This window comes from Zootoca vivipara, chromosome 17, assembly GCF_963506605.1.
Source record: "Zootoca vivipara chromosome 17, rZooViv1.1, whole genome shotgun sequence".
NCBI lineage: Eukaryota > Metazoa > Chordata > Lepidosauria > Squamata > Lacertidae > Zootoca > Zootoca vivipara.
This window is the reverse complement of record NC_083292.1, coordinates 41,657,145-41,674,661: the sequence shown is the minus strand read 5'-3', so window position 1 is coordinate 41,674,661 and position 17,517 is coordinate 41,657,145. Positions and strand designations below refer to the sequence as shown.

Below are 17,517 nucleotides of genomic sequence, written 5' to 3'. Positions count from 1 at the left end.
TTTGACGACGGAGGAAATGCAATGTATTTTAAAGACAAAGAACTCGGGCTCAATCATTGGCCCTTGATCCAGGTCACTTCTTGAAGCGTTATCTGAACTTGGGGCAAGTCCATACGGACAGCGTCTCTACATAACAGCTTATCAGACAGATGGACCTTTTGTTTTGTGGCAGGAAAACATGCGATGGGAGATGGAGTGGCATGACCCCACATACGACACAAATCCCTGTGTGGTTGCATCGCTGCACCGAAAGGATGAGTCAAAATAACTGCATGATGGTGCTGGGGTGACACTTCCTGGCAAAACAAAAGCTCATACCTATGACAAACTTAGTTGGTCTCTAAGGTGCTACTGGAAGGAATTTTTCTATTTTATTTTGTTTCGACAGCAGACCAACACGGCTACCTACCTGTAACCAGAGCAGAGGGAGAGTGATTCCTCATTCAAACCACAGCACTCACTCCCAATGTAACTATGGGAATTTCATCCGTGGGTCACTGGCAGCTCTGCTCCGAGACAGGGTGGGGCAGACGCCTTGGGCAACAGAGCTTTGCGGGCCAGAGGTAAGAAGGCATCGTTTTCCATGCTGGCCTGTATCTATCACATGGAATCACAGAAGGGACCCGGAGGGTCATTCAGTCCAACCCGCTGCCGATGCAGGAATCGCAGTGTTCAGTTCACCATGGAGGAATTACATAATCTATGTAATTAATTGATGACATTGTTATTCCACCCTGTTTGTATCAATGCAAGAAAAAGTAATGTGAACTGGGAAGGGCATCATCTACATAAATGTTTGTGGAGTGAAAGCAACAAAGAATCTCAATCGTATTTGCCAGATTGATTTTGTTCTGGACATAAGGGAATGTTTTCATTGGGATTCTCCAACATCACCCATTTGGAGTGGCAAATTGGGTGTGGGTGGTGGGGTGTGCCACACAGCCATGATTTGCAGCCCCTAAGCTAGGCTGCGGGAGGCAGTGCAAGACAGGAGTGCCTGGCGTGCTATGTTCATGGGGTCACGAAGAGTCTGACACGACTAAACGACTAAACAACAACCAAGCTAGGCTGCCCTCCTCGGGTGTGACCCCTTGCCAGCATTGAAGAAAGGTCAACTGCCCTTGGCTTTTGTTCATGGAATCACAGAATGGTAAGAGTTGGAAGGAACACCAAATGACATCTAGTCTAACCCCCTGTAATGCAGAATTGATGGAATCGCCCTTTGCTCAAGACAGCAAAACATTTTGGGCAGCTTTGGTTAGTTCCCCAATTTAAAAAATAAGCTCCCACCCACCCTACTCCCATTGCAGAAAGATCAGTGACTCATTTCAGAGAATGGAGTGGAAATTTCCACACTGGGCACAGTAGAATTTAGGAAGGAACGAACGAAAGGAAAAATGCCTGGAACATCTTGGATTTGCTTCCTCCTTCCATTTTTCTTTTTGGCTCCCATAGCAATTTTTGAATCCAACTTATTTCAGACAAAGTGCAAAATAGCTCCATGACACACACTGTCTCTCTTTTACAAATAACTATATATATCTCATTTATATAAATAGATTTATATATTTCAATAGATACTTTCTTTCTACGAAGAGGAAGTGACTCCCTCTATTGTGATGTGTGTAACAACCGTTTTAGAATTCGTTCCTGTAAGAAACCATCTTAGGCCCATGACGATCCGACTCCTAAAAAAAAGAGCCAATAGCCGTCCCCCAACTCCACCACCCCCCAACCCACAATGTTATTTGATCTAGCCAGAAGTAGCTGTTTGGGACAGTTTCTGCACAGCTGTGGGTTTCCCCACCCACACACCCCAACTTCAGACAGCATTGGAGGCCTCTTGGAGATTAAAAAAAAAAAATCATTGGCCTCCTACCTCATATCCTCAAATTCCAGCTCCTTCCTTTCTGCTGGAAGGCTCCTATCAGCTGCAATGACAACAAAGACCTGACCGGCCACAGAAAAGCAAACTGGGTCTCATCCTCCCCAGAATATCTTCTTCCACTTTACTCTGGTGATGAGGTTCTTCCTGGGTTCAGGAGTCTTAGGATTGACCTTTGCCTCTGAGTCTGCTTCCAGACGGGCACACATTTTTGGGTGGGAATCGATCACATATTGGGAAATTCCAGTTGCTCAATTAGAGTTCTTGTATGACCAACCCGCTTCCCCAAAAGATCAGGCTTTTTCACAGGAAGGAAAGTGACGAGGAAATGCATGGAGAGTGCAGGATGACATTTGCTGTGATGCAACGGCATCTGACCTCCCTGCAAACAGATCAGGATGAGTGCTCCAAAAACAGGGTTGTGCAGAAGCGAGCTAACTCCACAGAACTTTTTGGAAATTTGCTGTCAGTTCCGTTCGCTGGGAGATTCGCCCTGCACTTAAAATATGCAAAAGCACTTGAGAGCTGCATTCTGATGGATCTGTGTTAAAAGCCCATTTTGCGAGTGTGTTAGTTTTTACAAAGATGCCACGCCTGTGGGGCAGGTCTTTCAATAGGGACTATCTGTCTGTCAGACCAATCTTCAGATTGGTCCCATCACAGACAAACAATACTGGCCTCGTTCCTTTTCAAAAAGCCAGATTCATCTCAAAGTCCTTTCTCCGCTCATTTGGGAAATGCCACAGATGGGAGGTCAAAGACGATAAATACGTTCTCCACAAGGTCTTTTTTCTTACTCAGCTCCGAAGTTCAGCATTTTTGATGTTGAGAATTTACAGTAATACCGTAATAACAAGTACAGCAGGTCTGTTGTGATCAGAGGTTCACCTGTTGCTTTAAGGAGCAGGATTCAGGAGACAGAAACACCTGTGTTCTTTTCAGACTCTACCTGCATTCTGCTTGGTGTTTTCAACATATGCAGCCTAGGCTGTTGGGTAGCTAAAGTCATCGATCCTTCTTTAGTCCAGGGATTGGAAACTCTAGCATTGAAAAACAAGGATCATGACAGCACATCCCAGTTAATAAACAGGACATGCCTCTCCACTGAAGCACAACTTTATGAACGGACAGACATCCAGGTTCCAATTCTTACAAAGCTTTCAAACGAAATCTGCTTGTCCTCCCTTTCCACCTCCGTATTTAAGATCAGGGAGGATGTGTTTTTAATCTTTAAAAAAGTGGGTAGGTGGGTGTGCTTTATACTGGAGTCATCAGACCTCCAGGTTGGAGGTCACACGATAATTCTTAAGGTACTGCTTTGTCATACGACACCTGTGCATTAAATATCAAGGGTGCTGGGGTGTGTTTCAAAACTTCGAAGGGCTGCTTCTGAATTAGAAATCGTTGAGGTGTGGTGGATTTGTTGAATGCAGATTGCCAGGCATACCTGCTGTGAATGTGTTTTCCAGCTTCATCTGAGGTATCCCGTGGTGACCACAACAGAATATTCATTTGCACAGTTTGCACTAGTAGGATTTATACCCTCCATTTCACAGAGGCTGGTGCGGTGGGGCACTCCCAGTGCTCTGTCCAAATCTTTGTGTTTCCCTTTCTCATGCATCCATCAATATCTTTTAGGTTAGGCTGGCATTAAAAGCTAATCTTTGTGGTAAGAGTTTCCAAGGCAAAAAGAAAGAAAACTCAGTATAGTTATATTTTAAAAAGCATTCAACACAATAGTGTTGCTGGTACGTGTGCCTCTGCCTCCTATTAAAAACTATGACCTGGTGGTCCCCTGAACAATGACAGCACAATTATTTGTATTTAAGAAAGAAACACAATTAAAAATATATATACTTCCAGCAGTTGGTCAAAACCACGGAGGAGACCTTGAATTCTGGTGCTAACTGTGAGCTGCTGTGTCGAGGGGAGCGGACCTTCGCGTTCCTTTAGCAGATTCCTAAAGAGAAGAACAGATTGTTCATCCTGCAGTTTGAGAGAGAGAAAATGCAGCCACAGAAACCAAGGGTGTGAAGGAAGTCTGGAAGCTAATGAAGACACTTGGATGCAATACTCGTATAACGCAGGCCTCACAAGTCCTCTGAGGGAATCAAACGTTGCTGATCCGGACGCTCAAGGGGGTCCCTTCCCTCTCTGCTTTCTCCCGAAAGGATTCCTCTAGCTTCAGTTTCTCGGGGTCCCCGTACCGCACCGTCTCATGAAGGCAGCAAGGGGGTGCCACTTTGATCACCTGCTCAAAGAGGCTGAAGTCAGCCACATATTTCCCGCTGGCCGAGAGGGAGATGACTGGGGTGAACTCATAGCCCCAGAGGATCTCCTCAGGGAGGTAGGAGGTCCGGACTTGGCACGTGGCACTGGTGGACTCCACAGTGCCGCTGAGGATGACCACCAGCTCAAAGTCTCCTTCCCCGGTGCGCAAGGCCATGTCCCGGAAGGGGCTGCTCTCGTTCACTACATGGTAGAAGGTCAGGGGCAGGATGAGGAAGGGGCTGTCGGAGGATGTGTCCACCTGGAAGTCCACATTGACCTGGTTGAGCCGGATGTTCTCTCCTTCCTTGGTGAGGTAGGTCTGGAGGAGTTTGCCGGTCACTTGGCACCCGATGAGGAGGCTCTTCCTCATGTTGGCCACCCGGATCATCAAGCAGGTCTTGCCATCGTGTTGGGCCACCACGGCGTTCTGGCTGAACTTGATGGTCTCTGCCCTCTTCTTGGGGCGGGCGATCTTGGCCAGGAAGGTGCCCGTGATGAAGATCTCCATGATAGTGGTGAGGACCAGCTGGCTGATGAGCAGAACGATGGCCAACGGGCACTCCTCGCTGATGTAGCGGAAGCCGTAGCCGATGGTGGTCTGGGACTCCAGGGAGAAGAGGAAGGCCCCGGTGAGGGTGTGGACTTGCATGACGCAAGGGGTGTGGTTGGAGGGGGGGTCAAATTCCAGGAGGTCCCCGTGCAGCACGGCTACCAGGTACCAGATCACCCCAAAGATGAACCACGTCCCGGCAAAGGAAGCGGAGAAGAGGAGCAGCTTGTAGCGCCACTGCATGTCGATGAAGGTCGTCCACAGGTCCTTCAGGTAGAGGAACCTCTTGTCCGCAATGTGCTCCATGCGGACGTTGCTCCGCCCATCCTTTGTCATGACCCGCCTCTTGCGCAGGGTGGAGCCGATCAGGGGGCGGCTGTCGGTCTGCGTCGTCTGGCTGTAGTACACCTTGGTGGACGACGTCATCTGGCCGGTGGCGGGGGGGGGGGAGAGGAGAAAAGGAAAAGAGGACGGGGTGAGATGGGAGAACTGACACAATAACATATAAAGAGCCCATTCAGGCCAGAATCCTGTTCTCACGGTGGGCAGGTACCCATAAGAACTTAAGAATCTAGGTAGACTTCCTCTACACCTGGAAGCTCCATGAGAAGATAAGAAGAGTCTGGACGCTGGGTCAGGCCCAAGGGCGCCCATCTAGTCCAACATCCCTTTCTTTCCATGGTCATTCAGATGCCTATTATGGGAAACTCACAAACATGATTTGCACACAAGAGCCCTCTTCCCTCCTGTGGTTTTCAGCGACTGGGAAGCATTGCGGCCTCCAGCTATGGAGGTGAAGCATAGACCTCCTGGCTAGTAGCCATTAACAGCCTTCGGGAATGTGCCTCATCCTCTTTTAAAGCCATCTACGTTGGTGGCTGTCACTGCCTCCAGCGGGAGGGAGTTCCAAAGTTTAGCTCTGCATTGCCTGAAGATATCGTTCCCCATAGGGGAGTCAAGCTAAGAAGGAATGAATCATTTTTTCAGTGTGCATTATCAGTCCTATGGCAGATTAGATGGTTTAAAAAGAGGATTAGACAAATTCGAGGAGGAGGAGGAGGAGGAGGAGGAGGCTCCCAATGACTATGCTATAATAATTTTAAGGTCTTAGATGTCTAATAAATGTTCATAAATGTACCAAGCAAACACGTACATAAATATATAAACCGCATGTCTGAAACCCCAGAAAAAGTCCTGAAACCAATTTGTCCCTCCCAAATTGACCTCAAATATTTCTCTGCAAGGTCGAAGGAAAATGGAAAAGCCTCCCCATTGTCTTTTCGTTCACAAATCCTGTCTTAAGGGTATGTCTGTGTATAGGGTGAATAGGGTGAGCCTGTGACCTGGCTCAGGAACTAAGTATTTATCATTACAAAAAGACTGGCCATGCTCCCCACGTAATCCAATCAAGTGACCATTAACAGGTAACCTGCCAGACAGGAGATAAACAACGCACTTAGATTTCTCTTGTAGACCGCCCCTTCTGTGATGTATGTATGATGTATGGAGGGGTGGTCTTGAGCTCCAGGGCAGGGAATTTCAAAATGTCTATATAAGGGCAGGCACATCTTTGTTCTGGGTCCTCCTCCTTTCTCCTGCCTGTAAGGGGGCACCCTGTTACAACAGGTAGGTAGCCTTGTTGGTCTGCCGTAGTCAAAACAAAATAAAAAAATTCCTTCCAGTAGCACCTTAGAGACCAGCTAAGTTGAATTGCAACTTATTACCGAACTTAAAACCATGGAGAGACCTGGTCTGAATAGAGACATTGGATTCTTATCTCAATATACACGATAAAGCTATTTTTAGCCATCTCACTCCTTGCTTTTTCCTGTAAGACCAATTGCAGAGCCATCTCACTCCTTGCTTTTTCCTGTAAGACCAATTGCAGTCGTTAACAGTCGTCCACAGGTTTACCACCCCTATCAGCCAATCACCCATTCCCACCACCCTTCTGAGTAATACCCCTCCCCACCCTCTGACTATACATAAGGGTCTGCTGACTTCTGTTTCAGTGTATCTGAAGAAGTGTGCATGCATACCTATGACAAACTTAGTTGGTCTCTAAGGTGCTACTGGTGTTGTGTCGTGGGTTTCTTAATAGTAGTCATTCAGTGACAACATCTTCATGATAACAGCTCTTTATTTAAGGCAACAAGACAAGACTGACTCTGAGGACAGGAAAGCTACATTTATAGGGACAGGGGACTAGCTAGAAAGGGATACATTTTGGAGGGAACAATATCAGGCAATCACAGTGCTGCCTTTTGGAGGGAACCAATATGATAGAGGATCCAAATACAGCAGCTTAAATGAACCAATAGTAGCTGAACCAAAAGGCAGTTACTTTACCCTAAAGCACATACAGACAATAGTAATGCAGATATAAAATCCTTTGACTCAATACACAACACACACACACACCCCGCACCATGTTGACACTATGTACAAAATCTTTCAAGTGCTGCGGTGGTCTCCGAATCCTGCTGGATCGCCTGACCACCGGTGTAGCATCCCTAGGCCTATCCGTGGTCAGGCTTCCCTCTCCAGCAACTCCCGGTACTTCAGCGGGTACTGTTTCACTAGTCAATTCCCTAGACTCACTAGTTATCACCAGGTCTGGTCCACCTGTGGTGGTCTCAGCTTCCTGACTCTCTGAGTCCTCCACCTCCCGTAGCCCTGGGCCTACCTGGCTTGGCGGTGGTGACTCACTGATTGCAGGCGGAGTTGTTTGTGACTCCTCCCCACCAGCGTTAACCCTGCTAGGAGCCCGGCGCCTCAGCTGGTCAATGTGGCGGCGCATGACTCTGCCATCCTCTAACATGATGAAATATGACACTGGCCCGCTGGGCCGAGTGACCACCCCCGGCACCCATGCTGGCCCCCTGGCATAGTTCCGGACCCAAACTAAGTCCTCTGAGGTCAAGTATCGGGTTCTGTCGCCCTCAGCGGCCGGCAGCTCTCTTGTTGAGCGAGCGGACACCTTGTCGGGGTGGACGAAGTCCAGGATTGTAACTAACCTTCTCCCCATTAATAGTTCTGCCGGTGACTTGCCCGTGGATACACATGGTGTCGTGTGCTGCAGGAACAACATCCTCGCAATGCGGGCAGGCCAATCACCTTCCAGCAGACGCGCTATAGATCCCTTGGCACCATCCGTTCAGCTTGCCCGTTCGAGGACAGGTGGAAGGGCGCTGTGAGGGACGAGGGATACAGGGAAGTCCCTCCCATCTTAAGTTCCAGCCCATCCCCAAGCGCGGGAGAGAGTAAGGAGAGCTCTGCCTCCAGCGGAGAGTCAGGAAGTGGTGTCCGAGGCTCAGGCAAGGTTGTGGAGCCCAGGCCGCAGGTGGGACAGGAAGTTGGACGCACAGGGGGGAGGCCAATTCCCCCAACTCCCGAATTGCGACGCAAACGTAGGGGGAAGAGGTTGGGTCTGCCAAAGCTGTGGTGCTGGAAGAAAACGCGCCAATCGCCATTCGGGAGTTCAGACACCTCACCTTAAGGATGCATTTTTACTGCTCTGAACACTGTAAATAATCAGCACTTAATAAAAACCTTAAAAGACCATGCTGGAGTCGTTACTCTAGAGTAGCCATACCAGGCCCTCTGACAGCAACTCCCGAATCTTTTTTTGGCTACTTTGGAGTGCAGCGATGAGCGCTCAAGAGGCTGAGCATTGGAGGCTGGAGGCCGAAGCAGCGAAGCAGGAGCTGCAGAACCTCACAGCGCACGCACAGCAGCAATTGCATGCCGCTCAGGAGGAAGCGCGAGGGGCGCAGGAGGAGCTGAACAAGCTGGTGGACCAGGTGAGGACAAAAGAGGAGACTGAGAAACAGCTAAGGGTGATGGTTTTGGACCTACAGAAAAAGTTGGAAGAGGAGAAAGCCGCTAGAGGTGGGGGGGTGCCCCAGCCGCAGCTAGTCCAAGTGAGAAGGGGACAGAGCCTAGTCACCAAGTTTAGCGGCGACCCTAGGGAGTACCTAGGATTCGAGACAGAAATAAATTATGCGCTGGAATTGCATGCAGCAGAATTCCCAGATGACGCGCACAGAGTCTCCTTTATCATAGAGCATTTGACGGGGGCCGCCCGAGAATGGGTAAGACCGCTCATCGCGCAAAAAAATCCTTGCATGAAGAACGCAAAATTATTTCTAGAAGCTTTAAAAATAATGTACGCTAGTGACAGTGAAATGGAGGCCACTAAAGAGGAGCTTCATAACTTAACACAAGGAAAATCGACAGTTAGGGACTACTGGGCGAGATTCACCATGCTGGTGCACAAACTGGGGTGGGATCTGCAAAGTGAGCCAGTGAAATCAGCCTTCTACATGGGTTTGCACGCAGACGTTAAGGATGAGCTGGCAAGAGGTCCCAAACCGCGAACTATGGATGAGTTAAGCAAAGCGGCGCTAGCGGTGGGGGTGAGACAGGAATCCAGATGGAATGACAAACAAGCGACGCGCGCAGCAAAACCTTGGTTCCCACGCTCCCAGGACAGACCACATCACCAAACCCCACCCCAGGGCCCGCCCCCACACCCGCCCAGGCCAAGCCCAGAGCCGGAACCGATGGAGATCGGAGGAGCGCGCGCGCGGGCTTTTCAAACCCCGGCGGCGCCAAGACGCAAGGAGGGAAGAGGCGGGAATTGCTTTCTCTGCAACTCCCCCCGGCATCGCGTCAGAGACTGCCCTCATCGCAGAGAGTGGCAAGGAAAGGCGGGAACGGTTGTACCTTCCCCAGCTGACGCAGCACCACAGCAGGGAAACGAGACAGCCTGGCTGCAGGAGACAAGGGGGAGCGGCCAGGCACAGTCAGCAGACAACAGCCCCCGCCCGCCCACCCGCACAGAGAGGAGCACAGCCAGCCCACCCCACCCAGAGCAGGAGTGGTTCTAGAAGTCACGCTCACGCTCCCAAATGGCTATCCCCTGACAGTCCTCGCCTTAATTGACAGTGGTGCCTCAGCCAACTTCTTCTCGAGAAACTTTGCGGAAGAGCACCAGATCCAACTTCTGCAGCTGGATTTTCCCCTGCACGTGGCCACCATTGACGGCAGAGAGCTGCTGGGAGGGGCCATCACGCATCAACCCCCCCCCCCATGAGAATGACGGTGGGAAGGCACTCAGAGACACTGGCTTTCAACGTCACAACCATCTCAGACCCCCCCATCGTCTTGGGCATGAGCTGGCTGACGCGCCACGACCCCTCCATAAGTTGGCACCAGAGATGCATCACTTTTGGATCGGACTTTTGTCTGGAACATTGCATGCAGCACCAACCAGGGGAGGGGCCTCCGATAGCCACGGTGGCCACCATGCACGTCAAGGGGGGTGAGGCAATACCCAAGCCGTACTGGGACCTGCAGGAGGTCTTCAGCGAAGCGGAGTCCGACCACCTACCCCCACACAGGCCTTTTGACTGCCAGATCAACCTGGTGCCAGGGGCAACTATACCCCCAGCCAAGCTGTACGCCATGTCAGATCAGGAACTGGAGGATCTGCGCGCTTTCATCGACAAGAACCTCAAGCGGGGGTTCATCAGAGAAAGCAAGGCAGCAGGGGGCAGCCCGGTCTTCTGGGTGGACAAGAAAGACACGCAACAGCGCCGTCTGGTGGTGGATTTTAGACGGCTGAATTCGGTGACAGAGCCAGTGGCTTTCCCCATGCCCAGAGTGGATGATCTCCTGACAGCGGCACGCAGGGGCAAGATCTTCACCAAGCTCGACCTAAGAGGGGCGTACAACTTGATTAGGATCCGGGAGGGTGATGAATGGAAGACCACGATGTTCACGCCTCTGGGCTCTTTTGAATATCTGGTGATGCCCTTCGGGTTGCAAGGGGGCTCAGCATGCTTCCAGGCCTTCATGCACCACGTCCTGGGGTCCCTCCTCTTCAAGAACTGCTTGGTCTTTCTGGATGACATCCTTATCTACTCCAATGACCCAGTGCAGCATGTGAAGGATGTCAGGGAGGTGTTGCAGCGCCTGAAGGACAACCACCTGTATGTGAAGCTGGAGAAGTGCAAGTTTCACACCAAAGAAGTGGACTTCCTAGGCTACAAGCTGTCAGACAAGGGGCTGGCGATGGACAAGGACAAGGTGCAGGCCATCCTGGACTGGCACAGCCCCAGGACGCGCAAAGATGCCCAACGCCTACTAGGCTTCGCGAACTTCTACAGGAAGTTCATCAAGAACTTCTCTCGCGTCACGGCTCCTATCACCGACTGCCTGAGAGGCAAGCAGAAGTTCCGGTGGACACCAGAGGCGCAAGCAGCGTTCGAAAGCCTCAAGAGGGTATTCGCTTCAGACCAGCACCTGTTCCACGTGGTGCAGGATGCGCCCCTACGCCTGGAGACAGATGCTTCGGACAAGGCTCTGGGAGCGATTCTGTTGCAACTGGACGCCAACAGAGAGTGGAGACCCTGTGCCTTCTTCTCCAGGAAGCTGACCCAGCCGGAACGCAACTACACAGTGTTTGACAGGGAACTTCTCGCGATCCACGCTGCGTTCCAGCACTGGCGACACTTCCTGGTGGGCGCCAAGCACCCCATCCAGGTGTGCACAGACCACAAGAACCTGGAGTTCTGGAGAACTGCCAGGGTGCTCAACCAGCGGCAGATACGGTGGGCAGAGTTCTTCTCGAACTTCAACTTCTCCATCCACTACATCCCGGGAGAGCAGAATGTCAGGGCGGATGCCCTCTCCCGCAAGCCAGAGTACATGGAGGAGGAGTTGCCACCGGCACCCAGGCATATTTTCCCCCCATCAGCATGGTCCTGCGGAGCAGCAGTGGTGAGCGAGGCAGAACTCACAGCACTGACAGCAGCTGATGAATTTGCCACCCGCATCTTCAGAGAACTGAGAGGGGGGGGGAGCAGGCCAAAGACTTTGAGGAAAGGAGGGGTTTGCTTTTTTACAAGGGAGCCCTGTACCTGCCAACCAAACAGCTGAGAGGTAAGGCCCTCAAGCAGATGCACGACAACCCAACGGCGGGTCATTTTGGAAGGGACAAAACCACTCACCTAGTCATGAGACACTTCTGGTGGCCAGGGGTGCGGGAGGATGTTCGGGATTATGTAAGGGGATGTGACACCTGCCAGCGAGCAAAGGTGGTCAGAGCGCCACCAGCAGGTTTGCTGGAGCCCTTAGCCACACCGCACAGGCCGTGGGAAGTAGTGTCCATGGACTTCATCACAGACCTGCCGTCGTCCAGGGGCAAGACCGCAGTGTTGGTGGTGGTGGACCTCATGTCCAAAATGTGCCATTTTATACCGTGTGCCAGGGCGGTCTCGGCAGAAGAGACGGCCAAACTGTTTGTTGACCACGTATTCAGACTGCATGGATTGCCTTTAAGGGTTATTTCGGATCGTGGCCGCCAATTTGTTTCCAGGTTCTGGCGGCGGCTCATGAACCTCCTGCAGGTGGAGGTCAGCTTGTCGACGGCTAGGCACCCGCAAACCAATGGACAGGCGGAGCGGGTCAACGCCATTCTGCAGCAGTACCTGAGATGTTACGTCAGCCAGAGGCAAACGGACTGGGTGGATCGCCTGCCACTGGCAGAATTTGCCTACAACAATGCGGTGCACGTCTCCACAGGGGTGTCGCCCTTTAAGGCCAACTACGGGCGCGACCTCAGATCTTTCCCGGAGAGGGAGGGGGAGGAGGAGGAAGAGGGCCCACAGGCAGAGGATTGGGCAGAGGACCTGGAGACGGTGCACCAGCAGCTCAGAGAACACTTGGAGAGGGCCAAGGAAGCGTACAAGAAGGGGGCAGATCGCCACAGGCGACCGGGAGAGGTCATCAGGGTGGGGGACAAGGTTTGGTTATCCTCGGAAGGTCTTCCCACAAGGGGGCGATGCAAGAAGTTAGCACCCAGGAGGCTGGGCCCCTTCACGGTCACGCAACAGGTCAACCCGGTAGCCTTCAGGCTAGCACTGCCGGAGGACATGAGAGTGCACCCAGTGTTTCATAGATCGCTGCTGTCGCCGTACAGGGAAAGTACCAGGTTCAGGGACAGCGATCAGCCTCCAGAGGGAGGGGGGGAGACGGGAGACGCCCGACAGCTCAATGAGGCAACTGAGATTTTAGACTCAAGGAGAGGGGTGAGAGGACTGGAGTACCTGATAGCATGGGAGGACACTCCGCCGTCCCACAATGAGTGGATACCGGCCACAGAAGTACCTGAGGAATTTTTAGTGGAAGAGTTCCACGCCCTGTTCCCCCACAGGCCCAAGCCCTGGCACATGGAAAGGGAGGGAGAGGGGGAGGGGCAGGAGGAAGGGATAGCAGGCAGCAGCTCTCCATGGAGATGGGAAGCGGAATTTGAGGACACGGAAGAAGAGGTGTGGGTTTCACCGAGGTCAACGACGTCAGAGGCAGGAGAGGACTGGCAGAACATTTTTACTCCCACCAGCTCTGACGCCACTGACTTCTTGGGATTCCCGTCTTCTCAGGGGGAAGGAGAAAGATCGCAGGATTGGGGGGAAATTTTTACACCCACAGGCTCGGATGCCACAGACTTCTTGGGGTTTCACTCGTCCCCAGCAAGCGGAGAGCCACTAGGAAGGGGGGGAGAGGAGCCTGGGAGGGGGATGGATGTGAGGGACGAGGGATACAGGGAAGTCCCTCCCATCTTAAGTTCCAGCCCATCCCCAAGCGCGGGAGAGAGTAAGGAGAGCTCTGCCTCCAGCGGAGAGTCAGGAAGTGGTGTCCGAGGCTCAGGCAAGGTTGTGGAGCCCAGGCCGCAGGTGGGACAGGAAGTTGGACGCACAGGGGGGAGGCCAATTCCCCCAACTCCCGAATTGCGACGCAAACGTAGGGGGAAGAGGTTGGGTCTGCCAAAGCTGTGGTGCTGGAAGAAAACGCGCCAATCGCCATTCGGGAGTTCAGACACCTCACCTTAAGGATGCATTTTTACTGCTCTGAACACTGTAAATAATCAGCACTTAATAAAAACCTTAAAAGACCATGCTGGAGTCGTTACTCTAGAGTAGCCATACCAGGCCCTCTGACAGGCGCTGAGGTTACACCTCTAATGAAGTTATCGACCAGGAATGCCCTGAACTCTTAGGACACAAAGGCAGCCCCATTGTCCGACACCATGGTCTCAGGTAACCCATGAGTCGCGAACAATTTGCGGAGAACCCTGATTACGGCGGCTGAAGACATGTTAGGCACGAGCAAGACCTCTAGCCACTTTGAGTAGGCATCCACTACGATCAGGAACACCTCCCCCTGAAATGGACCCGCAAAATCAACATGGAGGCGACTCCAAGGGGCCCTGGCCCGCTCCCACCAATGCACTGGTGCCCTGGGCACTTCTGGGCGTACCTCCTGGCAAGCCTGACAGGTGCGTACCCATTGTTCGATGTCCTGATCCATGCCAGGCCACCACACATAGCACCTGGCTAAGGATTTCATCCGTACCATGCCAGGATGTCCCATGTGTAGCGTGTCCAACACCCCGTTCCGTAGAGGGCCTGGAATGACTACCCTATCACCCCACAGAATGCAACCCTTGTGGAGTGACAGCTCGTGTTGTCTCGCCGTGAAGGGTCTAAATTTCTCTTCCTGTGTCCCCCTGGGCCATCCCCTCCCCACCCAAACAAGAACACGGGCGAGGACAGGATCCTTCTTCGCTCTGGCAGCAATTTCGGTGGCTGTCACGGGTGGTCCGGGAAGCATTTCCATCATCATGATGTGCTCGGCCGGGGCTGGGTCGTCGTCATCTGCTCCGGGAAGGGGCAGACGGCTTAGTGCATCCGCGTGGCACAACATCTTACCCTTCACATGGCATAGTTCGTATTGGAACCCATTCAAAAAGATGGACCATCGGAGCATGCGTGGGGACAAAATCTGAGGAGTTTGTTTATGCGGGCTGAACAGGCCCAACAAGGGCTTGTGGTCCGTTTGGATTGTGAAGGGTCAGCCATACACGTAGTCATGGAACTTCTTTTTTTTTTTTTTTTAACATAATTTTTATTGGTTTTTACAAATTACAAAAGATGGTACATACATAAACACCTTTTCCACCTTCTTCCCACCCCCCTCCATGGGTCCTCCCCTGCCACAGAAGTATCCCACGCAGGTGATCAGTCAGAAGTGGTCCATTTTATGATTGGGTTTCTGTCCTCCTCCCCCTCCCCTGCCCCCCAAGCCCCCCCCTGCCACCAGGGAGCTCCAGTGAACCAGGGCAGTACGCAGGAGTTCATCCATCCAACCATCTATTGTCATACCAAAAAAAAAAGAAAATACAAAAAGAGAAAAAGAGAAAAAAGAGAAGAGGAAAAAAAAAAGACAAAAAGGAAAAAAGACAAAAAAAAAAATTCATCATAATTGTTAAATTCATAATTGTTAAACCATATTTTGTGGGCTTCCCCACCCTCCCACCCTTCCCCGGTTTTCCTCCCTTATTTATCATCTTCAACAGTTTCATAGTTCATATTTTATAACATACACCTTTATATCTTATACCACTTTTAAACTATTATCATTTTCGCCTATTATCCAATCACTGAGAAATCAAACTCCCATTTTTTCTTCCCGTGCCTAGTTTTTACCCCTCTATAGGCCTCCATATTTTCACCTTTTTCCAGAATCAATTCACTTTTTAAACCTATAACTATTCCCAAACTAACCTTACTCCCCCCGAGTACCTGCTCCACCCCTCCAATCCAGCAAGTTCCATAGTCAGCAGTCCAGTTATAGTCCTATTAACCCATCCTTACAATCACCACTTCACTTTCCCTTCACCCCACCCCCTGTTTGCAGTCTTTTGCCATCCAGGCCTCCATATCAGACCCCTGAGCTTCTTCTCTTCTCTGCTTAATTTTTCCTTCTTCCCTGTGGTCATTCTGGAGTTCCAGTAAATCCAGTCGTGCCCCCCTCGAAGGGGAGGCACTCCATCCAACTTTTTGTAGAGTAAAATCATCATTTTTTTCGTGATGGGCTTCATTTTGTGTTAAATCATCACAGTCGTCATCATTGTCATTCTCACATTCATCTTCTTCAGTTTCAAAAGCTTCATCTTCTAGGAAATCATATTCTGTCATCACAATCTGGAATTGTTGCTGTAACACTAGCCGTTGTGTCTCCTCTTGACATAGTTCTATTCTTGTTTCCCACATTAAGGTCAAAACAGTCCGCTGAAACTCAGGCGGGTACCTTTTTGTTGACATAGTTCAGTCCTGTCAAGGTCAAAACTTGTCACATGGGGTGGAATATGATCGCAGTCTATTTTCTCGACTCCATTTTAACAAGCTGGCTGCATTCTTAAAAATAAAGTTCGAACTCACATTTCAAAAGCATATAAACCAAAAAAAAAATTCCCAAAAAGTCCAGAGATAAATATAGAAATAAAATTTAACTATAAATCCTGGTCAGCTCACTGGGTTTTCTGGGCTGCCGGCTCCCGAGAAAAAGAAAGGTCTTTCTTAGTCAATCACAACAGTCTCTCTCCCCTTTTACCCTGCATTTAGGGGAGATTCTCTTTGATGCCTTTGAGGAATCCTTTTAAGTTAAAATCTTCTGTTTACGGCTTCGGGTTTCTGTTTACTGTCTCTTATGTTACCGTGGGGGGGGGTGGCTTCCTCTTTTCCCCTCTCTCCCAGGTCCAAATTGTTGCCTTAATTTACATTCCAAAGAATCCAAATTACTCACAGTCTATTCATTTGCTGAATGTTCTTTGAAGAATTGGCCACCTCCACTTCCCAGACTCGCAGCTTCGCACTCTCAGAGCAGCAATGTCAGCCTGTCCGCCGCGGTTCACCTCCTCGCTCTCGGGGGCTTAAACAAAGCCGATCCGGGGAGGAGAGAGCCCGCTTTTGGCGCCGCCAGGCAAAATCTGTCCCCAAAAAGCACGATTTGGGGCTTTTAAGGAGGTTTCGTTTCGCTGGAACGATTCCCTCCACCTCTGAAGCGCCGAGGTCCGCTCCGCTGTGCGGACCCCCGTCTGAGCAAGATGGCGTGGTCAACCGGAAGCCCAGTCATGGAACTTCTTAATTCCCGTGACTATAGCTAGTGCCTCCTTATCAATCTGGGCATAGTTGCGCTCCGTGGGGCTCAATGTTCTTGAATAGAAAGAGATTGGTCGCTCCGACCCGTCCGCCTCCCTGTGACTCAGGACAGCCCCCAACCCATACTGTGAGGCATCAGACGCCAGCACCAATGGCTTAGCTGCGTCGTAGTGGGCAAGTGTGCTACCCTTGGACAGCATTCCCTGCAGTGCATCAACAGCTCTCTGTTGTGGTTGTCCCCAACGCCAAACACTCTTCTTTTGTAACAGCCTATGCAATGGTTCGGCTATCGACGCCTTGTGTGGCACGAAGGCGTGATAGAAGTTTATGAGACCCAAAAAGGACTGCAGTTCAGCCTTGTTACGTGGTGTAGGTGCCTCGGTGATAGCCTTAATCTTAGCCTCCATGGGTTGGATACCTGCAGCATCAATTCTGTACCCCAAGAAGTCCACAGCGGCCACCCCGAAGCTGCATTTCTCTTTCTTTAGTTTCAGGCCTACTTCCCTGAATTCGCAAAGAACTTCCCGGATGCGTCCCAGTAGCTCTTGAGGGTCTTTCCCCGCAATTAACACATCATCAAAATATGGAAGTACCCCCGGCAAGCCCCTTAACAGGCGCTCCATTAGACCTTGAAATATGCCAGGCGCCATGCAAACCCCAAACTGTAGCCTATTCACCTTGAAGGCGCCCTTATGAGTCACAATTGTCTGAATTTCTGCGGACGACGGAGTCACCGGAAGCTGCTGGTATGCCTGTGCCAAGTCAATTTTTGCAAACAGCTTCCCCCCAGCCAGCTTTGCCAA

General features: G+C 51.1%; 1 protein-coding gene across 1 annotated transcript in view; it reads right to left on the bottom strand.

Moving 5' to 3' along the window:
- Nucleotides 1-1,881: 1,881 nt before the first annotated feature.
- Nucleotides 1,882-17,517, bottom strand: part of KCNJ10 (potassium inwardly rectifying channel subfamily J member 10) — a 36,384-nt gene continuing 20,748 nt past the window's right edge. The window contains exon 2 of the mRNA XM_035099423.2: nt 1,882-5,132. Coding sequence (XP_034955314.1) covers nt 3,996-5,132 — 1,137 coding nt within the window. The 3' untranslated portion in view covers nt 1,882-3,995. The remainder of the gene's footprint in view (nt 5,133-17,517) is intronic.